Below are 23630 nucleotides of genomic sequence, written 5' to 3' on the forward strand. Positions count from 1 at the left end.
TGGAGTTGTCTGTGCTAACTCCCTGGTGCAGATGTAAAGTCACACAGAAGCCTGAGTGCTGGTTCAATGTGTCCAACAACTCCTGTGTGGCAAGAGTGACTGGTTATCTGGTCTTTTGCTCTCACCCTGGACATGACTGCTGCCCTGACACTCCTCCAGCTCCCAGGTGCACACACCAGGTGAGGTGCTCAGAACTGTCCTGCATTGGAAATGTGCTGTGTCTTCTCCCCTCTGCTGCCACCTGCTCTCCAGGGAGGCGTCCAGCTGAGGGCCTCAGAGGCTCCCTGCAGGGGGAAGGCTGTGCCTCCCTGTGAGGGCCTCCTTCAGCTCAGGAGCATCCATTTGGCACAGAGCCCTCAGGTCCACATGCTGCTGCCATCTGTGGTGGGCACAGGGCACAAGTGTGGGCAGGGAGAAACCCAGGTTCTGTCCTCACTTTCAGTTGTCATGGGCTGAGTCCACAGGGCCAGGAGTAGCCCCATCTTGTAAGGGGCCTGGGAGAAGGAGCAGCCAATGTCTTCATGAACTTGTTGTTGTGTTGAGGGTCAGGATTAGTTTATTCTATTTTACTATTTATGTGGTATCTATCTATCTATCTATCTATCTATCTATCTATCTATCTATCTATCTAATCTATATTGTGTTATCCAGGCCTCCGATCCTGCACAAAGACCTGGGGAAGCAGGGACTCTCTGTGTAGGTCAAGTGTCCTGGAATCCTCCTGGAGGCACAGCCACATGCCCTCAGTACTGCTGCCCTGTCACTCTTCACATGTCCACATGGTCCCAGAATGGAGAGGACACCTGAAACCCTGGTCCTGGTCACCTGAATTCCCCTAGGGCGTAGACCCTTCCCGGCACCCTGAGTCCCAGTGTGACCCCAGCACCACTCAGGAGTCCATCCCCATCTGCCTCTCTTTGCTACTGCAGCAGGTCCTGGAAAGAGAGAGGACAGTGGCCCCTGGAGATGGGAAGGTTCAGGGAGGGTGAGGGTGAGGGTGGGTGGTGAGGCCACGTGGAGAGAGGGCCTTGTCCTGGGACTCTGCAGATCACAGGGCACCTGTGGCCAACAGCCAGGCTGTGCTTCACAGTGACTGGGGCAGAGCAGCTGATGGGCTCCCCACACCCAGGAGGGACAGGTGATGGACAGCTGGGTGTGCACAGCCTGGGATCCATCATGGCACCTGGCACCCCTGTGTCAGGGTGCTGTCCTGTGCCTCACTAGAGCTAGGTTTCAGTGTAAGTGTGAAGATACAGCTGGAATGGCCAGATGTTGTCTGATGGAGAGAGGTGCTGACATCCTTATTGATGTTGATGATGAAACACCTTCACATGAGAAAGACAACAGCATAGAACACCTCATTTCTCACCCACATCCTTCAAAATGTATTAAACTGTCAAATCTCTAAATCTAATTCATGGATCTAAGTCCTAATTTTATACTTATAAAACCAGGCATAAGCTGGGTGCAGTGGTGCGCACCTGTACTCCCAGTGGCTTGGGAGGCTGAGGCAGGAGGATCTCAAATTAAAAGCCTGCCTCAGCAACAGTGAGGCACTAAAACCTCAGTAAGTCCCCATCTCTAAATAAAATACAGAACAGTGGGGGATGTGGCTCAGTGGTCAAGGTCCCCCTGAATTCTATCCTTGCTGCCTACTTTCCGAAATAAAGCAGGTTTAATCAGTCAAATACAGACTATTTGCAATGAGGGGTGTCTTGTTTAGGGAAAGTGATTGCAGTATCCACCTGGGTCAGGAAGGAGCTTAATGAGGCTCCCAGAGCAAGTCCAGAGGATTCAGTGAGACACAGGAGACAGAAACTAATCCACTGGGAAATAAAGAGTTGGGAAAATTCTGTTTATCAGAACTAATATCATTTGTGTTCACTAATGAAAAAAAGTATTGTACAAAATATGATTATTAATCAGACATATAAAGATATTAGAAATATAAGGTAAATAAAAGTTATTATATATGTATTTGGTATAAAGAAAAATAGTTAATAATTTGAGAAGATTATGACAGGTAGAGAAATTTCATAGAGAAAACACAGGCAGGAAAAAATGACTCTTCTACCAAATATTGTGAATGCATTTTGAATTTTGGATATGCCAACGTAAACCACATAATTATACATAATTACACTGCTCAAATAAAATATTTAAAATATAGAAGTATTGTTGATTGGTGCAGAAATGTGTTGCATTTATATAAAATATAAGACTGAATGGGGCTAGGGATGTGGCTCAAGCGGTAGCGCGCTCACCTGGTGTGCGTGCGTCCCGGGTTCGATCCTCAGCACCACATACAAACAAAGATGTTGTGTCCGCCGGGAAAAAAAAAATTAAAAAAAAAAAAGACTGAATGAGGGACTTATAAGTTTAGTTTACAAAAATCAGTGTTTTAACTGCCAATGAAAATCTTTTGTAAAGACAAATCAGGATTTAACTTTCTGGAATGAACCAGGAGTAGCTTAGGACAATCTGGGATATAAAAATTGCCACTGCTCATGCTCACCCAGACTGGGGCTGGACTCTCAGGACAGGCTGGGCACTGCCATGAGCAGAGACAGAGCCCAGGTGTCCCTGTCTGTGACCCTGCAATGCAGCCACAGGGGCTGGAAACCCAGGCAGGCTCCATGCTGCTTCCCCCAAGCAACCAGGTGTCCTGGCGCTTCTCAGGCTCAGGGTCACCTCACATCAAGATGGGGTCAGAGTGGTCCTGGGCACTGGGTGTTGTCATGGACTTGAGGCCAGTGGCAGAGCCGACCTGAAGCTCCCACAATCAGTGCAGGGCTGACCACCCTCCCTCCTGGGTCTTTGCCAAGGGAGCCCCATTTTCTCTGAGATCTTGCTCAGGCCACCCCTATGCACAGGCCACACAGCTGCATGAGGAGTGGACATGTCTGGCTTTAGGGGACCTGGGTGTGGGGTGTGTGTGCCACAGAGCCTCACTGTGAGGGACAGACAGCTCACATACACCAAAGTGCACGCTAATTCATATATTTATCTACATTATGAGCAGGCTTAGGGCTTTCCTTCAGCGTTTCTGAGATAGGTCTTGGACATTTGGGTTGGAAACTGTGAATTGTATACAAAACCAGGAGGGGTCTACAGGATGCACCTCAGTAGGGGAGTGTGCACCTCAGTAGGTGAGTGTGCACCTGTGTAGGGAGTGTAAACCTCAGTAGGGGAGTGTGCACCTCTGTAGGGGGTGTGCACCTCTGTAGGGGAGTGTGCACATCTGTAGGGGAGTGTGCACCTCTATAGAGTAGTGTGCCCTTCTGTAGGAAGTGTGCACCTCTGTAGGAAGTGTTCACCTCTGTAGGGGAGTGTGCCCCTCTTTAGGAAGTGTGCACCTCTGTAGGGGAGTGTGCACCTCTGTAGGGGAGTGTGCACCTCTGTAGGGGAGTGTGTACCTCTGTAGGGGAGTGTGTACCTCTGTAGGGGAGTGTGTACCTCTGTAGGGGGTGTGCACCTCTGTAGGGGAGTGTGTACCTCTGTAGGGGAGTGTGCACCTCTGTAGGGAGTGTGCACCTCTGTAGGGGAGTGTGTACCTCTGTAGGGGAGTGTGTACCTCTGTAGGGGAGTATGTACCTCTATAGGGGAGTGTGCACCTCTGTAGGGGGGTGTGCACATAACTGGAACACCCAAGCCATAAGGAGGAAAGAGCAAAGGTGCTTGGGCAGACCAAAGTGGAAGCTCAGCCTAGAAACACCTGCAGGAAAGAGTGAAGAGCATCAGGAAAGATCAGAGTGGTCAGGGCCTCCGCTCAGGACACAGAGACTCAGGACAGAGAGCTGCCCCAGCTCACCCAGCTAGAAGGCAAGAAGGAACCAAGCTACAGGTACCAGGAGGGAAGGAAATGCAAAGCTAAAGTGGACATAAATGAAACAGAGAATAAAATCTACAGAATATCAATGAAAACAACTTTCACTTTTAAAGATATATAAAATGGACAGATCTTTGGTGACACTAACCAAGAAAAAAGGACAGAAAATGCAAATAAATAAAATCAGAGAAAAAGGGAGATGTAAAGGGAGACATTGTAACCCATGCACAGAAATACAGGGTCATGAGGGGTCATATGACATATTTGCCAGTGATCTGGAAAGTCTGTTGATGGACACAGAAGGCCCCTGAAAACTTACCAATGAATGTTTGGAAACACTGACGAGATCCCCTGTGAGCAAGGAGACCTGGTATCAAAAGTATCTGCTGGTGCATGTGCAAGGGCCATTGGCCTCACCACCGCATTCTGCCAGATGCTGCAGGAAGGCTGCATGCCCACCCCTCAGACACCCCCAGGAATCAGAAAGGCAGGAATGATTCCAAACACACAAACATGAGGACAGGTACCTGAGGTCATGGACTGGGAAAATCATATTGAGGAAATGTCCTGAGCCCTGAATTCTGCTGTCCTGGGTTCCCCTCCACCAGGTGCCGACTCTGTCAAGGACAGCATTGTGCTGGGTCCTGGGAACCTGAGCACAGGACGTCCTGCACTGCCTCTGTCCCTGGCTCACTTTATCATCTCGAGAGATTGCTGGGAGTGGAAGCTACTGACCATGGGCAGACCCTGGCCCGCCTGCCCAGTTCTCAGAGCCCCTCTCCCTCTGCAGCGTGTGTGCCTGCCCTTTTCAGGGTCCTGAGCTGGACGTGCAGTGCCAGGCCCCGAGTGGGCTTCCCACAGCTGCCCTCCCCATGCCCATGGCCAGGAGCCTCCACCAAGCCTGGTGGGTCTGCACTTGCTTCACATGGAGAGAGGACCGTCCCTGCAGTGGAGATCCAGCTCTGGAGACGCGATGTGCCCCTGACCATCACAGATGACCATGGAAAGTTTCATGTCTGCATTTCTGACAGGTGTTATGGGGTCTCACTCCTGGAATGAAGGTGGCCACTGAGGTGTGGTGTGACCAGCCTCCCCCAGCAGCTGACACACCAGGTGAACACAGGAAAACGTGCTGGAATCCAAAATGGGTGGTTTGTCTTTGTCCATTTTACTTTCATAAAGATGAGAGAAGAAATGATTCCATCCTGAGTAAATGCTGGAGGAAAGAGTGGACAGTCTAAATAGCACACGTGACTGATGGTCACCAAGCCTGAGACCCCCATCTAGTGGTCAACTTGAACACTCCATGGGAAACACCTACAGACCATCTCAGCTGAGGTCAGACTCGCCATCCTTGGGAAGGGTCTATAACCTGGACTTCAACCCACCTCCCATGCAGGACACTGGGGTGTCTTCCCTGAGCCATTGGTCCTGCAGGAGCAGATGCTGCCTGGCCAAGACTCCCTGGAGACAAGGCTGGCCAGTGCAGTCCTTAAGAACCAGCAGTGGGCTACCAGGTCCTGGGAGGGAGAGGAACACAACCTGGCCTCAGGTTTACACACTGCCTCCACACAGGAGCACATCTGCTCAGGCCAAAGAGGCTGACCATCCTGCCCCAAGGACAAGCCAGGAAGACCTGGTCCTGCATTCAGCCCTGTGGGCAGCATTGGTGCCACGTCAGATTAGAAGCCAGCTGCATCTTCTCTGTTTAGAGGATGAACTGGTCAGAAAAGGAGCTTGTGAACAAGAAGTGCAGGCTGCATTTCAACCAGGCCTGACCTACCCTGCAGCCAGGGTTGATTACCTTGTCCTTGCTGTAGTAGCCGGTTTGCATGTGATGGCAGTGGCCTCTGATTCTCCCCACCCTGCAGAGTCTGTTGGACCACAGAACCAGTGAGCACAACCCTCTGTTAATATGCACACTCCTCTAGGGATGCGAACACTCCTGTGGTGATATGTAGACACCTTACTCCTGTGCACACTCCTCTAGTGACATGCACACTCTTCTAGTGATGTGCAGACTCCTCTAGTGATGTGCACACTCCTCTAGTGATGTGCACACTCCTCTAGTGACACAAACACTCCTCAGGTGATATGCACACTCAACATTGCTGGTGGGACTACAAATTGTTGCAATCCCTCTGGAAAGCAGTATGGAGATTCCTAAAAACACTAGGGATGGATGCACCAGGTGACGCTTTTCCCCACATCCTGGCAAACACTTATTGTTCCCTGTGTGCTTGGTGATTTCCATTCTGACTGGGTGAGATGAAATCTTAGAGTAGTTTTGATTTCCACTTCTCTAATTGCTAGAGATATTGAACATTTTCTCATATCCTGGTTGATCAATTATATATTTCTTCTACTGTAAAGTGTCTGTAGATTTCCATAACCCATTCATTGATTGGATTTTTGTATTTGGTGTTAAGGTTTTTGAATTATTTATATATTCTAGATATTAATGCTGTCTCTGAGGTGCATGTGGTAACATTTTCTCCCAATCTGTAGGCTCTCTCTTCACATTATTGAGTGTTTCTTTGCTGAAATGAAGCTTTTAGTTTAAATCCATCCCATTCATTGATTCTTGCCTTTACTTCTTGTGCTTTGGAGGTCTTGTTGAGGAAGCCAGATCCCAGGCCAACATGGTGAAGATGTGGGCCTATTTTTTCTTCCAGTAGGTGCAGGATCTCCGTGCCTAAGTCTTTGATCCATTTTGGGTTTCATGCAGGGGAGATAGGGTTTAATTTTATTTTGTTGCAGGTGGCTTTCCACTTTCCCCAGCACCATTTGTTGAAGAGGTTATCTTTTCTCCAGTGAACCTATGTGTCACCTTGTCTAGTAGGAGATAACTGTACTGTGTGGGTTTGTCTCTGTGCCTTCTATTCTGTTCCATTGGTCTACGTGTCTGTTTATCTAGCAGTTCCAAAGTTTCCACTCTGGGGCAACGCTGCTTAACTTTCCTGTCATGTTCCCCACAGCTAAAACACTCAGGGTCACTCCAGGTGAACTGGGCTGCAAGAAATAATCTCACAAGAGACAGAGGTATATTTATGGGTGGTACTGTGACAGATCCTCTGATCTTAATGGGAGAGAGAGAGAGAGAGAGAGAGAGAGAGAGAGAGAGAGAGAGAGAACGTGCTGAACCCTTTTACTGAGGACAAGGCATTCAAATGAGGCAAGGGGTCAGGTGTCAGGGGTTCAGTGCAGCTTCCTGATGTCTGCTGTCAGCAGGTTGACTGACATCTAGGAGGGCCACACCCAAAGGCAGAGCAAGAGAAGGGGACACACAAAGGGAGTTTCCATGGAACATTCTAGCCCCAACAGGGCACAGGGTTCATGTCACAAAGGAACAGGTGAATGTAGCTCAATCCATGGGGTGACACGCCTGTGTCTGAAGACATGCCCTCAAACTTCTTGGACCTGGGCAATCTCCAGGTGACTAAGAGACACAGTGACTGGTCAAAGCCTCTCAGCTCCAGGAAGAAAAGCACAAATGATTCAAAGTGGCTCCCCACAGTCTTCCTAAGAACATGGGTCTGCTCAAAAAAGGAATCAAACCCACTCAGTTTAAGCTCCTAAGTACCCTAAGACCAACCCCACCCCAGGTTAAACTCCTAAGTACCCTAAGATCAACCCCACCCCAGCTTAAACTCCTAAGTACCCTAAGATCACCCCCCACCCCAGCTTAAACTGCTAAGTACCTTAAGATCACCCCCACCTCAGCTTAAACTCCTAAGTACCATAAGATCCCCGAACCCAGCTTAAACTCCTAAGTACCCTGAGATCCCCCTACCCAGGTTAAACTCCTAAGTATCCTAAGATCCCCCCACCCCAGCTTAAGCTCCTAAGTACACTAAGATCCCCCGACCCCAGCTTAAAATCCTAAGTACCCTGAGATCACCCCACCCCAGCTTAAACTCCTAAATTCCCTAAGATAGCCCCAACCCAGGTTAAACTCGTAAGTACACAAAGATCACCCCACCAAGCTTAAATTCCTAAGTACCCTAATATCCCCCCAACCCAGCTTAAACTCCTAAATACTCTAAGATCAGCAACCACCCTAGGTTAAAGTCCTAAGTACCCTGAGATCACCCCCACCCCAGGTTAAAGTCCTAAGCACCCTGAGATCACCTCCACCTAGCTTAAACTCCTAAGTATCTTAAGATCAACCCCACACAGCTTTAACTCCTATGTACCCGGAGATCAAACAAAACCCAGCTTAAACTCATAAGTTCCCTAAGATCACCCCCACCCCAGGTTAAACTCCTAAGTACCCTGAGATCCCCCCACCCTAAGAAGACCCTCACCCCATCTTAAACTACAAAGTACCCTAAGATCAACCCAACCCAGCTTAAACTCCTAGGTACCCTGAGATCACCTCCACCGGAGCTTAAATTCCTAAGTACCCTGAGATGACCCCCACCCAGCTTAAACTCCTAAGTACCCGGAGACCACCCTCACCACAGATTAAACTCCTAAGTACCCAAAGATCACCCCACCCCAGCTTAAACTCCTAAGTACCCTAATAACCCCCCACTACATCTTAAACACCTTAGTACCCTAAGATCCCCCACCTCAGCTTAAACTCCTAAGTACCCTAATATCCCCCCACCCCACCTAAACTCCTAAGTACCCTAAGTTCAGCCCCACCCAGGTTAAACTCCTAAGTACCCTAAGATCACCCCCACCCCACCTATACTACTAAGTACCCTAAGATCACACCCACTTCAGTTTACTCTTAAGTACCCTAAGAGCCCCCCATCCCAGCTGAAACTCCTGAGTACCCTAAGATCACCCTATCAAAGGTTAAACTCCTAAGTACCCTAAGATCACCCCCACACAGCTTAAACTCCTAAGTAACCTAAAAGCCCCCAATCCAGTTAAACTCATAAGTACCCTAAGATCCCCCCACCCCACCATAAACTCCTAGTACACTGAATTCACCCCACCCCAGCATACCCTAAGATCAGCCCCACCCCAGATTAAACTCCTAAGTACCTGAAGATCACCGCCACCCAGCTTGAACTCCTAAGTACCCTAAGATAAACCCCACCCCACCTTAAACTCCTAAGTAACCTGAGATCACCCCACCCCACCTAAACTACTAAGTACCCTAAGATCACCCCACCCCAGCTTAAACTCCTAAGTACCCTAAGACCCCTAACCCAGGGTAAAATCCTAAGTACCCTAAGATGACCCCACCCCAGCTTGAAAACCTAAGTACCCTGAGATCATCCCCACCCCAGCTTAAACTCCTAAGTACCCTGAGATCACACCCACCCAGCTTAAACTCCTAAGTACCCTGAGATCACACCCACCCAGCTTAAACTCCTAATTACACTGAGATCACACAACCCCTGCTTAAACTCCTAAGTACCCTAAGATCCCTACACCCCAGCTTAAACTCCTATGTACCAGAAGATTAACACCACCCCACCTATACTCCTAAGTACCCTTAGATCAGCCCCACCCCAGGTTAAACTCCTAAGTACCCTAAGATCCCCCCACACCAGCTTAAACTCCTAAATACTCTAAGATCACCCCCACCCACATAAACGACTAGGTACCCTAAGATAAGTCCCACCCCAGCTTAAACTCATAAGTACCCTATGATTTCCCCACCCCAGGTTAAACTCTTAAGTACCCTGAGATCACCCCACCCTAGCATAAACTCCTAAGTACCCTAAGATATCCCCACCACAGCTTAAACTCCTAAGAACCCTAACATCACCACCAACCCAACTCAAACTCCTATGTACCCTAAGATCAACCCAACCCAGCTTAAACTCCTAAGTACCCTTAGATCACCCTCACCCCACCTAAACTACTAAGTTCCCTATGATCACCCCACCGCAGCTTAAACTCCTAAGTACCCTAAGATCTCCCCACCCAGCTTAAAATGCTAAGTTCCCTAAGATCACCCCACCCCAGCTTAAACACCTAAGTACTCTGAGATCCACCCCACCCCAGTTTAAACTCCTAATCACCCTAATATCCCCGCAACCCAGCTTAAACTCCTAATTACCCTAAGATCACCCCACCCCAGCTTAAACTACTAAGTACCTTAAGATCCCCCACTCCAGCTTAAAGTCCTAAGTACCCTGAGATCACCCCCACCCAACTTAAACTTATATGTACCTTGATATCACACAACCCCAGGTTAACCTCCTAAGTACACTAAGATAACCCACACCAGCTAAAACTATTAAGAACCCTAAGATCCCCCCACCCCAGCTTAAACTCCTTTCTACCCTAAGATCACCCCACCCAGATTAAACTCCTAAGTACCATAAGATCACCCTACCATAGCTTAAACTCATAAGTACCCTAAGATCCACCCACTTCAGTTTATACTCCTAAGTACCCTAAGATCGCACCACCCCAGATTAAACTCCTAAGTTCCTTGAGATTCCCTGCTACCCAGCTTAAACTCATCAGAAACCTATCATCACCCCCACCCCAGGTTAAATTCCTAAGTACCCTAAGATCACCACAACCAGCTTAAACTCCTAAGTACCCTGATATCACTCCCACTCCAGCTTAAACTCCTAAGTACCCTGAGATCCCCCCACCAAGCTTAAACTCCTAAGTACCCTAAGACCAACCCCAACCAGCTTAAACTCCTAAGTAACCTGAGATCCCCCCACCAAGCTTAAACTCCTAAGTACCCTAAGACCAGCCCCAACCAGCTTAACCTCCTAAGTACCCTAATATGACCCTCACCCCAGCTTAAACTCCTAAGTACCCTAATATGACCCTCACCCCAGCTTAAACTCCTAAGTACCCTGAGATCTACCCCACCCCAGCTTAAACTCCTAAGTACCCTGAGATCTACCCCACCCCAGCTTAAACTCCTAAGTACCCTTAGATCACCCCACCCCAGCTTAAACTACTAAGTACCCTAAGATCACCCCAAAGCAGCTTAAACTCCTAAGTACCCTAAGATCTTCCCACCCCAGCTTAAACTCCTAAGTACCCTAAGATTACCCCACCCCAGTTTAAACTCCTAATCACCCTAGTATACCTGCATTCCAGCTTAAAATCCTAAGTACCCTAAGACCCCCACACCACAGCTTAAACTCCTAAGTACCTTAAAATCCCCCCATTCCAGCTTAAACTCCTAAGTACCCTGAGATCACACAACCCCAGCTTAAACTCCTAAGTACCCTAAGATAATCCACACCAGCTTAAACTCCTAAGAACCCTAAGATCACCCCCACCCCAGCTTAAACTCCTAAGTACCCTAAGATCCCTACACCCCAGCTTAAACTCCTATGTACCCGAAGATTAACACCACCCCACCTATAGTCCACAAGGTCACCTGCTCTGCTGTTGCCCTGACATGCCACAGCTATCATTTGGGCAGGTCACAGAACCCCAGCCCTGTCCCCTGTCACATGCATCTACTGATATAGGTCCAAGATTTTCTGAAGATCCCTTCCTGTCACTTCTTTCAATGAGCCATGTTGGAAGCTGAATATCAGCTTTAGTTTAGATGTGAGGTGCTCCAAAGCCTCTTGTGTGAGACATTGGAAGAATTTGCAGAGGTGACAGGGTCAGATTCTGAAGGTTGGGATAAATCAGTGGATTAATGCACCAACAGGGATTAACTGGGTTTAGTAAATGTAGCCAGTTAGGGTGTGTATGTAGGATAGAGGTTCCTGGAGATGTTTATATTTAGGGGTTTATTTTTGATGAGTGGAGTGTTATTTTGATGTGGGGAGTTCTCTCTCTCTCTCTCTCTCTCTCTCTCTGTCTCTCTCTCTCTCTCTCTCTCTCTCTCTCTCTCTCTCTCTTTCCTCATGACACTGTCCTGAGCAGCTTTCCTTCTCCAAAAACCTCGGACATGATGTTCTGCATTAAATGTGTCCTGACCAATGGAGTCAGATGGTGGGGGACTGAACCTTTTGTCCCACACCATGTTCCTCACAGGTATTTTGACCTCAGCAGTGCAAATATTGACTAAAATAGGAATAGGGATCCATACAGGTGACTTTGCCAAAAACCTGGTTGTGTAGTTCAGAAGGTTTTGGAGCTTTTTGGTGTTTGTGGAAGATGATAGAAATATTTACAAACAAACACTGGAAAGTGTCAGACCACTGTGTGTGTGTTTGATATGGGGAGGGGCTTATGGTGGGAGCTGAGGAGACCATAATTCTGTCACAGAATTGCCTACATTTCCCCCATGTCCTGATTCCTCTTGTGAAGCTGGTTTAAAGGTGATGGACTTGTAAAATAGCAGAGGGACTTTCAGGACAGCACAGCCTTCAGCAGAAGCATGGAGAAGGCTGCCTGGTCTTAGCCATTTAGTGTGATAATGAGGAGGAGGAGGAGCAGAAAGGTGTGGAAATCCTGCAGTACAGTTAGAAATGTGTGAGTGTAACTGAGGCTAAAGAAACTGGGGTTGTTCAAGACAACACTGTCACTAGGGAAATGCTAAATACTCTCCCTGGAAACAAGATAAAAGACTGCTTTACAGCACCTCAGAAATTGGCAGGACCACCCCCATCTCAGGCTCAAGGTGAGAAGAGACCACGGGGACACTCTGCTTGCACAGGGGGAGTAGAAAGTCGTTTCACCATTCTCAGCCACCCAGGCAGGCAGAGGCCACTGTGGCCATGGTCCCAGGAGGCCAGGTCACTGCTGGAGATGGTGGCAGACCTGGGAGCCAACCACATGGTGCAGGTTCTGCAGGATTGCTGGACACTGGACGTAGGGGCAGGTCTTCCAACAAGACTCCAAGGAAGGTGGGAAGGCCAGAGATTGGAGGGTCACAGTTTCTGTGGTCTGCTCCTGAGAGGACGGTGCATGGAGACGTGAGGAGAAAGGTGACACTCCAGGGGCACAGTCCCCAATAAGAGATGCCAGCAACATGGAATTTATGCCAAGGAAACTGCATGAGTCCAGCAGAGACCAGCCCCGAGAGAGGCCATGAGGCTGCACCCAGCAAGGTCACTGGAGCTGAGCGGCACAGCCCTGTGGGTAAAGCAGAGGATGCCAGGTGCCCCAGGTGCTGGACATGGAGCTACAGGACCTGCTTGTCCAGCTGGACCTTGGTCTCCCTTTGCTCCCATCCCTTTATTCTATGCCTCATTTCTAACTTTCAAACTGGAGATGTTGACTCTGCACCTTTATATATCAGACACCTGTAACTTGGTTTTGAACTTTACTCCCACAGTGAGGAGTTTGCCTTGAGCCTCAGGAGAGATTCTCTACCTGGACTTTGGGTCACCCTGGGGCTGTTAGGACAGTGCTGACTCTTGAAGGTGGGCTCAGTGAGTTTTGAAATGTGAGATGGGCATGAACATTGGGGGCCTGGGGAAGAACACTAAGGTTTAGAAATGAAGTGTCCCCAAGAGATTGTGTGTGGCAATGCAATGATTTGTAGAGGTGGATCATGAGCATTGGATCATGAGCATTGGATCCTAATAAGTGGACTCATGCACTGATGTGGATCACCTGGGTGGCAACCAAATGTAGGAAGGCTGTGTTGGTGGAGGTAGGTCACTGGGCGTGTGCTTTTGGAGTTGTAATTGTGTCCCTGGTGAGCAGAGCTCTCTCTAAGCTTCCTTGTTACCATATCCTGAACTGGTTACCCTTCTGCCATGATGGTCTCCCTCACCTAGGACCAGAGCTGTGCAGTCAGCTGACTGTGCACTGAGACCTCTGAAACTGTGAGTCTGAATAAATGTTTCCTCTTTACATGGCCATTGGCATACCTATTGGTGACAGCAATGCAAAAGGTGACCCAAACACTACCCAGCACTATTTACAGAGAGATTTAAACAACAACCAGGCTGCCTTCCTCCAGGACGTGGTAGGATGAGAAGCAGCAGAATGAGACAGAAGGACAGCGTGACTGTGCACCATCCTGTTAGGATCTGAGAAGAGGGGAGAGCTGCAGGGGGACAGGGAGGGGAAGGACAGACCCCTCCCTGCAGAACCAGGGTAGCCTGTCACTGACCAGGGCCTTCCTGCCATGAGGGAGCAGCATGAGGTGGTGGCATGAAAAAAAAAAAAAGAACAAGACTAACCACATTATTTGTGAATCAAAAATATATAAATGTGCAAAGCACTTAGGTGTATAATTAATCTGTTTAAAGAGAGATGTTGAAATTTATGAAACATTTTAGAAAAAAAAAAACATGAGAAGGAAATTGAAGGTAACCCAGTGTCCCAGGGGTAGAAATAGAAAAATCATGAACATGTTTTAATTCCCAAATAGATCTATGGTTTTAGTGCACTTCCTATTAAAACCTCAACAGCCTTTGATGCAGAAGAAGAAAAAACTATTTTACAACATATTTTGAATAGAAAGAGACCTTGAGTATTTGAATCAGTTTTTAAAATTTTATTTTTTATTAATTCATCATAAATACTCATGTTTTTTCTTTCTTTCTTTTTCTTTTTTTGGTACTGGGGATTGAACTCAACTCATTTGACCAATGAGCTATATCCCCAGCCCTGTTTTGTATTGTATTTACCGACAGGGTCTCACTGAGTTGCTTAGTGACTTGCTTTTGCTGAGGCTGGCTATGAACTTGTGATCCTCCTGCCTCAGCCTCCCTGGTTGCTGAAATTATAGACATGCACCACTGTGCGTGGTGAGTTTTGATGTTATTATAAAAGCTTGGACTCTAACTGGTTCCAATTCAGTCACCAGCCCTTCCACGGTCCCTCCCCTCCCTCCCCTCCCTGTTCCCTTCCTCTACTCTGCTCATCTTTGTGTTGCAGGTGGGAGGTGGACTGTCCCCCAAGCTCCTGTGTTTGGGCAGGAGGAGTCAGAGGTGAATGATTAGATTATGAGATCTGTAACCTGATATCTGCATCCACCCTACTTTGATGGACTAGATGGTGGTGATTTCATGCAGGTGGGGCTTGGCTGGAGGAGGGGAGTCACTGGGGTGTGTCCTGGGGAGTTTCCTCTCCACTGTAAACTGTCATTTCCCCTGTGTGTCGTGGCCTCCATGAGGTGAGTACCTTCTTCCATTGGTGTCATTCCACCATGATGCTCTGCCTCCCCTCAGGTCCAGAGCAATGGAGTGGGCCAACCATTGACTGAACTTGTACAACCCGGAGGCAAAACAACATTCACCTCCTCTACATGGGTCTTGTCAGGGGCAGATCTCACAGGGAGGGAAAGATGACTGTCACAGCAATTAGCACCAAGAGAGGGGTCTACCTGTGACAAATTACTCCATGAGATCCCAAGGCTTCAGAACTGGTTGTAGTATATAACGTGGAGCAGTCTGAGGAAGCAGGATAAAGACTCTTACAGGTGTAAGTCGGGCTTCATGGGAAATTCTAATAGCAGCTCCATCCTAGGTCCATGGAGCCAGTGCCCTCTGTGCACACTGAGACCAGGTGAGCTGAGGGTATCCAGGTCAGTGAGTCACAGCCAAGTCACTTTGTGGGGTGAACTGAGATGAGGCTTAAGGTGGGCACAGGGTTCATGAGCCTGGCAGAGCTGGCATTTGGGCCCTGAGATTGTGAGGTGGGAAGCAGCAGGGAGCGCTCTACCACCCAGGGCCAGGAGAGGTCCACTGCCCTGCAGACACCCAGACTGAACCCAGACACTGCCATGGTCCTTGGGGTGGAGCCCAGCAGCAGCAGGACCCATGGACACCACATCCACATGCAGGACGCCACCTGCCCAGGGAAAGGCTCAGGCAACCCATGAACCAGGGTGGGAGAGGTCACCAGGGAGAGATGAGGAGGAGATGTGGGCAAGGGTGGAGGACAGCTGTGCAGTCACCAGGAGAACCACTGTGTCAAAGGACGTTTCTATGATGACAGCTAAGGACACTGTGTGGTACGCTGAGTAGCAGACACAGGTCTCCATTGCATGTGTGTGTGTGCTTGAGTGTGTGTGTGTGTGTGTGTGTGAGAGAGTGTGTGTGTGTGTATGTGTGTGTGTGTGTGTGTGTGTGTGGACGTGGGCTGAGGACTCTGGGATCCCATGCTCTGGTCTGGAAGAGGAGGCTGCAGCCTTGGTGTGAACTGACAGCTGCCTGCCCTGGGGAGGGTGAGCCCAGGTCAGTGTGTAAAGAGCACCTGGCAGGGTCAGGTTCATGGCTGTGATGGGTGGAGATGTCTGAGAGCCTGCTGAGCCTTCCCCATGTGAGTCCTCTGCAGCTGCCCAGGGACTGGCTGCTGGAGCAGGGGGCAGGCCTGGAGCTCAGGGACAGCACTGTGACAAGGTAGCAGAGTCTGCCTTCCAGGGGTGTCACCTATACAGTGTCACACAGACACACACACACACAACACTCCTGCACACACACATACACACACATAACCTACACACATATACACACACATGGACACACAGACTCACACGTGTACTGTGCAGCCTGACCTGAGACAGGTGGAGAGAGACACTCCTGACTCCATAAGAGAACAGCATGGGATGATCTGAGGCAGAAGAGACCTCCAGATTCTCCATGATGGGATCCAGGGAGACACTGATCACCTGGAGAGAAACCATCCACTCTCCTCTGCTGCTCTGAAGGGGGCACCTGAGCTTCTTGTGTGCTGAGCGCCCCCTGCTGGCCCTGGGTGCCCTGCAGGACGTTTGTGCCTGGGCTCACACTGAGGTCCCCTCACTGTGGCTCTGGCACAGTAATAGGTGGCCGTGTCCTGGGTGGTCAGAGAGCTCAGCTGCAGGGAGAACTGGTTCTTGGACGTGTCTCTGGAGATGGACACTCGGCTCTTGAGGGATGGGCTGTAGTAAGTGATACCATCATAAACTATGACTCCTATCCACTCCAGCCCCTTCCCTGGGGGCTGACGGATCCAGCTCCAGCCATAACCACTGGTGATGGAGAATCCAGAGACAGCACAGGTGAGGGACAGGGTCTGCGAAGGCTTCACCAGGCCAGGTCCTGACTCCTGCAGCTGCACCTGGCACAGGACACCTGGGGACAAGGAGAGTCACACCCTGTCAGTCACCAGCAGTCACAACCTCCCCATGGACCCAGGTCTGACACTGGGGACACTCACCTTGGTGAGCTGTGACCAGGCACAGGACAAGACCCAGCAGCCTCATCTTCTAGACCACACCTGCCTTCCCAGAGACCTCAGCCCTGTCTGAGCAGAGAGCTGGGGGCTCCCACAGCCCAGAGGGCCTTTGAACCCAGAGCAGGGGGAGGGATTTGCATGTGGGTGAGGCTCTTCTGATATCTGGAGAGGCTGGGGTCAGGCTGCCCAGGTCCTCTGTGCTCCTGAGCTCTGTCCCTGTCTTGAACCCAGGTGGAGCTTTACCTGTGAGAGGAGAGCAGGTGGTTTCAGGGGAGCTGGAAGGCTGTCAGAGGGGGAGCCCACCCTCCTGAGCCCAGCCCTGCCTCCTCCAAGCCCTTCCTCCCTGCACCTGGGAGGGTGTCAGAGTGGCAGGAATATGCCCAGCATGCAAGAGGCCCAGGTCCACCTCCCAGCCCTGAAGGAGAAGCCCTCAGTGATGACTGAGCAGAGCCCAGGGCTGAGGATGGGGTTCCCCCCATCCAGGAGAAGAGCCCCCTTTGTTCTCAGGACGAGTTCTTCTCTTTCATCTCTGTGAGATTTGGGGGCTGCAGACTGAGCAGGAGAGGAGGGAGCAGGGTCTCAGGAGGGGAGGGGCTTCCTGCTGTGTGTCCACTGCCCTCCCCACCCTGTGCCCTGCTTGTCCTCCTGACTGTCCAGCCAATGCCTGTGGACAGCAGTGGGTGGGAATCTGCCCTGAGCTCCTCCCCTCACCTGTCCTGCCCTCTGGTCTCCACCAGGAGAGGACAGGATGGAGGTGCTGGGCCAGGGGAGAGTCCTGGGGGCAGAGGCAGCTCTCAGCTGCAGCCTGAGGCTGAGAGCCCCCGAGTCCCCCAGAGCAGCAGAGCCAGGCTGACAGCAGACAGGACGGCATGCAGGGCAGGCTGGGTGAGGGAGGAGGCCCAGTCCCCTTCCCTGTGCAGCATCCCTGCAGTGAGACCTGCCTTGCCCACAGCCCAGCATTTGGAGAGAACAGTGGACACTGTCTTTAGTGAGGTGGGGTCACTGAGAGGGCAGGTGTAGGTGCTGACCTCCTGATGAGGTTCAGGAATTGACCTCCTGCCTAACTGAGTGAGCACAGCCCACTAATAAGACATGTGGCTCCTCTCCTTGTTCCCTGTGGTGTTGACCATGAACTCCCTGAAAACACTGAGCCTGCCCCCCACCTCCTGGTCCTGGGGTGGCTCAGGTAAGACCTGCTGGTCTCCATGTTTTCACCACCTGCAAATCCAGGTGAGCCCCTGAGTGAAGTTTCCAAGTCCCAGCAAATCATCTGATTAGAAAGGTGTTCTTCCAGGCATCTAAGTAGGAGGCGTCCTAAGATGATTACACCTCCTGACCTGGGGATCCTGGAGCCCTCCATGTGACAGTCTTCCCCACCTCACCTGTGCCAGGTGTGAGGTCTTCAACACCTCACCTGTCCCAGGCCTTCAGTTTGCTTTCAACATTCAGCACAAAGTGTTCATGAAAATAAAAATATCTTAGTGGATGTATGATGTGGCATAAGGAAACCTCCTAAAAATATATCAATATTTGACATTGTTTTGTCACCTGACCAATATTCTGAGAACACAGAGGAGGACAAGCTTCCCTTCGGCCATGACTTAGGAGGTTGGAGTGCATGGTGGCGTTTCCTTAGTTCTGGCCAGGGAGGGAGAACACCATGGCAGAAGGGTGTGGAGGAGGAAAGCAGCTCAGGACATGGCCACCAGGAAGCAGGTGAACTGCACAGAGTGTCCCCCAAATGCACACCCCAGTGATCCAAGTATTCCAGCCACCTCCCCACCTGCCTACTGTTGCCGCAGGTCAATCCATGTTAGTGGATTAATCCACTGTAGGTTTGAGCTCTGGTAATCTAGTCCTCTCTCGTTTGTCTCACACGTGAGCTTGTGGGCCACTTCATATGTGAACCATGACAGCAAATTCCTGGTCCTAGTAATCCTTCCACCTGGTTAGTTTCCAGGGATTTAATCTCCTCATTTCATATTGACATAAAGATCCCAGGGAAATAACCGACTGTGTGAGAGGCTCATGTGCAGGTAGGGGCGAGGTGTGTCCAGGCTGCTGCTGTCCAGCACCAGCACCGTGTCTGCCAAGCCTGTGGTCTCATGTGGAGCGTGCAGAATGCACCTCCTGTGTCCACACAGACATAGGGCACAGAGGATGGGAAGACGTCACGGGCAGGACCATGTTGATGTGTCAGGTGGGAGAAGAATTACCCAGGAACAGGTAGCCTGAGACTGGGAGCTTGCACATGAAACTGTGGGTCTCTGTGTGGTTGTGCAAAGTGGCCCAGATGTTCTGGGCCATCAATTAATCTCCAGCTATAAATGCCAATAATTGTAATGCCTTGATGATTTCATATTACTTTTTGATGAAGTATATTGTATGTTCAGGGACCTTTATGAATTTAGAATTTAGGGACATGAGACATGAAGATATTGCTCTCTGAACACTCATTTGAGGACTAAGGAATTCAAGGTTACACCATCAACCAGTTAATCATTATTTTTTAAATTGATAAACATCTCTTGAAGGCCCAGAGGCATAACTGTGGAGGCCTTTCTCAGGAAGTGTGTCACGTTTACAGAAAAATGAGAACCACAACTGGAAAAAAATCCACCAGTCCATCAGAAACTCCTTGCTCTTGCGCGCCCTCTGCTGGCCACAGGTGCCTCCTGCGGGAGGTTTGCATCTGGCTCACACTGAGGGAGTGACTCTGCACAGTATGAGTTGGCCATGTCCTTGGCTGCATTCTTCACTCCTCCTTGGGGGCACTGCAATGTTCCTAGGGCCTCAGTCCTTTGAGGATGACCTTGTGGAGGCCTCTGCAGGGACTCCCTCCTGCAGGGCTCCTTTCCTGTCCTTTTGGTTTCTGTGTTTTCTGAGGACTGTGTCATGCTGCCATACCCCACAGATCTTGGACTCTGTCCCTGTCACTGTGAGAAGCACATGGACACCATCTCTATGCATGCACTGGACCTCTGTAGGGGCAGCCACAGAGACCCACACTGCCCTTGGACACACTGAGCCACAGCTGCTGTGACTACATAATAAGACTAGTCATCTGTGGCAAGTAAGAGCCAACACTATGGTCCTGTGGTAGGTGAGGGTCTCCCATGGCAGTTGTTGGTGTCATGCACACTGTGTCCTGTCATACTGCCTTGTGAGGTGAACATCCGAGTCTGCAGAAGAGCCTCTCCAAGTCCTGAAGCTCAGGACAGCAGGAGAAGCCTTGCCTGTGGCCAGGACCAAGGGGACAAGCCCTATGGCAGGGGAGCAGGCACACTGGCTGGGCTCACCTTGGTGCTATGAAGCACAGAGCTGGACAGGCCATGACCTGAGCACCCAGTGCCCACTGGGAGAACAAGGGCATCCATGTTCTCCCTCGCCAATGAGTGGCTGAAGCGGGTTAGACATTAATTTCAGGGACCCATCCTCTGTATCTTGATGTACACCTGAAAGTTTCTTGTCAGACTGGGTCATCAAAAATTTATTGTTTTTATCTGAAAAGCTGTGGACTTGTGCTTCAAATGTAAACCTGTAATCCAGTTACTTTCCAGATGTTTACAAAGGATGCTTTCTCTGTGTTTGCGTGTTCTTAAACCAAAAACATCCACACACTTAGCACATGTGAAATTTGCACTTTAGTTTACATGGCCAGGTCCCTGGAGGCTGCTTAGTGGATGAGGGAGCTGCAGAGGCCCCTGCTCTTCTCCCTGCCCATAGGCCTGGGTCAGTCTATGGCCACTGGTGCAGGACAGAGCACTGTGGAGGGAGGGAGTGCTCATCCTGCCCCCACCACACAGAGCACATGGGTGACAGGCAGGACCTCTGCTGAAGCCACACTCAGGTGGGGCCCCTTGTGCAGGTGCTGCCTCTGCCCCTGCCACACAAGCAGCTGTCAATCATCCTTCAACCCTGACAGGGGGCACCTGTGCTGCTGGAGCCACTGAGCCCCCAGCTCCCAGCACAGTTTGGGAACTTCTGGGAAACAGGCCCCAGCAGTGGTGGGGACAGAGCAGAGCCAGCCTGGGCTCCACACCAGGCTCCACTGCACAGAGCCATGCAGGGACCCCACCAGGGTCCTGGGAAGCAGCTGGCTGGCTCTTCCCTTCACCCTCCCTACTCAGCTGTGTGCTGGTCAGGGAGGAACTGTCCATCCACCTGCAGACACAGGACACAGATGGCCATAAGTCCACACTTGTACAAAGGAGGGAAGAGTCATGGACCCTCCCTGAGTGGCAGGGCATGCTGAGAGCAGGGCCAGCTGTAAGGGCCACACACCTTTCCCAGGACCCCAGGTGGCATTGCAGGAACCTGTAACCCCTAACAAGGTCCCCAGGGCAGCTGAGCAGGCCCTGAGCAGCCACTGCACAGAGTCCCTGTGGAGGTGCAAAGCCAGCCCTGGGTGCTGAGAGCATCTCGCCCTTGTCCCCAGGTGCTGCCTGCCCTGTGCTGTCCTCTAATCTGACAGCCACCTCTGCACTCATGGGGCCTGCTGAACTGCTGACCTGGGCCTGCTGGAGGGCCACCCCAGGCAGCACTTGGGGACAGATGGACTGCACCTCTGCTGCTCTGCCAGCAGCCCCTCAGCTGTCCAGGCTGCCAGAGTGGCCCCAGCACCATGCAGCCCCCAGGACTGTGAGGCCCAGCTGCTCCAGGAACACCTGACCAAGGTGCAGTGAATGCACTCCTCAGCTGGAAAGAACAAGGAGCCCATGGGACTCTTCAGCCACCATTTAGGAAAGAATTATTTATGTTATGGGTGACACAGAGGGGGGAGAATGAAAGACATAATACCTGCTCAACCAGGTGTTTCTGAGCCCTTAGGAATACAACTGGTCATGAGGCCACCTGAATGTATTTCCCTGATGACATGCAGGAGCAGATGCATGCATTTCCAGAACTGTGCACCCTGCCCAGCTGAGCCTAGGAGCAGCAAACAGCCTGAGCAGATGAGGGACAGACACAGGTCACATCATGAGTCCAAACCCAGGAAAGACAAGGCCAAGGGCAGATGGCTTCACCGGGGGAGCATATGAATGATTAAGGACAGCCAATGCCACACTGACTGAATTAGGTAGGGTTAGTTTTATACATGCAGATGTTATCCACTGGGACAGGCCAAATGGGGATGCTGTAACAGATCAGGGATTACCACTGTAGAAAGGCAAGCTTGGGGATCAGGTAATACATCAGATAGTATCCACTGGGGACAGGGCCAGTGTGTAGATGGGTTATGAGGCCAGATAGTATCCACTGGGGACAGGACCAGCATGGGGAAGGAGTAAGTGTTCAGATAATATCCAGTGGGTACAGGCCAGCATGGGGTAACAGGTCAGATGTCATCTACTGTGGACTTACCAGCACGGGGATGGAGGGACAGGTCAGATATTATCCACTGGGGACAGTCAAGTGACAGATGGTGTGACAGCTCTGATATCAAGCCCTGTGCACAGGTTTAGCATGCAGAGGCATCAATATGTTATATATTATCCACTTGAGATAGAGTGAGCACGGGGTGGGGTAACAGGTCACACAGAATCAACTGGGATGAGAGAGCATGTGAATGGAGTAACCTGTCAGATGTTGTCCCCTGGGGTCTGGGCCACCATGGGGATGGAGGAACAGGTCAGATATTATCCACTGGGACAGGTTCAACATGGGGATAGATTAACTTGTAATGCAGGGATTGGGCAGTTGTCTAGGAATCCCCTGAACCATCCTAGCAGTCCCCAAGTGGTTATGCCCTTGTCCAGGGAAGGTCTGTGGGCATCTGCCAGGGCTGGCATCTCCTGGGCCCAAGATCTCATGGGAAAACAAGGTCTTGAAGGATTTCCCAGGAGAGAAGCAACACTGGCTCTTCATGAAGAAGGTGAAATGGTCAACTTTCCAGCAGAAGCTCTGACGGGCTGCACCCTACAGGGGCTGGTGTAGATGAAGAAAGCTTGGAGTCTGTGCACAGTGGGTCTTCAGCCAGGAAGACAATGGAGTGACAGCATTTGCTGGGAAACAGGTGGAACTGGGACCATCAAGCTGAAGAAGGAGGCCAGACGCAGAAGCCCAGGGCCAGTCTTCTCTCCCAATTGAGGAAGCTGGAGAAGAGGGAGAGGAGAGGAGAGTGATGTGGACAGAGAAGGAGATCAGTGGGTCCAGGAAGGTCCTGCGGGTGGGCAGAGGGGTGAAGGGAGGAGAGCAGAAGGGAACTCACCATCTATGCTGTGAGCTGATGTGAAGGAGCACAGTGAACTCCACCTTCATGAACATCCATGAACCTCCAACTCAGACATGTGCAACACATAGAAGAAATACCACAGAGCCCAGGAGGGGAGCAGGGAGGGAGAAGGGCAGGAAGGGGAAGGGCTGCCCACAGAAATGGGGGTCCTGATCCAGGTCTGAATCACTATGGAAACCAACTCCAGTGCTCTGTTTCCCTACAGTGCACCCACAGTTATAAATACCACAGGAGAGAGTCAGAGGACACAGCCACAGCTGTGGGCCAGCAGCCCTGCTCCTGCTTCATGGGCCAGAGGTCATGGTGAGGGCCTGGGCCTCTTCCAAGTGCTGAGGATGACCAGGAAGGAGGGTGACCAGGAAGGAGGATGACCAGGAAGGAGGCAGACCGTCGTCAACATGGACAAGTGGTGGGGTCCCTGCTGGCTGTCCTTGGGGGACCTGTTACCCTCTGTCCTTCTGATGTATTGACATGGATGGGGCCATGTGTGCCCTACATCTGTCCCTCCACTTGATTGTGGAAGGAGGTAGGTCCTGTTCACTTCCCTGG

At 50.7% G+C, this 23630-nt stretch overlaps 1 gene segment (V, D, J or C); it reads right to left on the reverse strand.

Annotated features, from left to right (window-relative positions):
- Positions 1 to 356: 356 nt before the first annotated feature.
- Positions 357 to 16936, reverse strand: LOC124098394 (immunoglobulin heavy variable 4-38-2-like). The segment is given in 3 exon segments: positions 357 to 379; positions 16417 to 16743; positions 16829 to 16936. Coding segments are annotated over 3 exon segments (396 nt in total).
- Positions 16937 to 23630: the final 6694 nt, after the last annotated feature.

This window comes from Marmota monax, unplaced genomic scaffold (assembly GCF_021218885.2).
Source record: "Marmota monax isolate L192 unplaced genomic scaffold, Marmota_monax_Labrador192_F-V1.1 WCK01_AAM20220418_F8-fsc00395, whole genome shotgun sequence".
NCBI lineage: Eukaryota > Metazoa > Chordata > Mammalia > Rodentia > Sciuridae > Marmota > Marmota monax.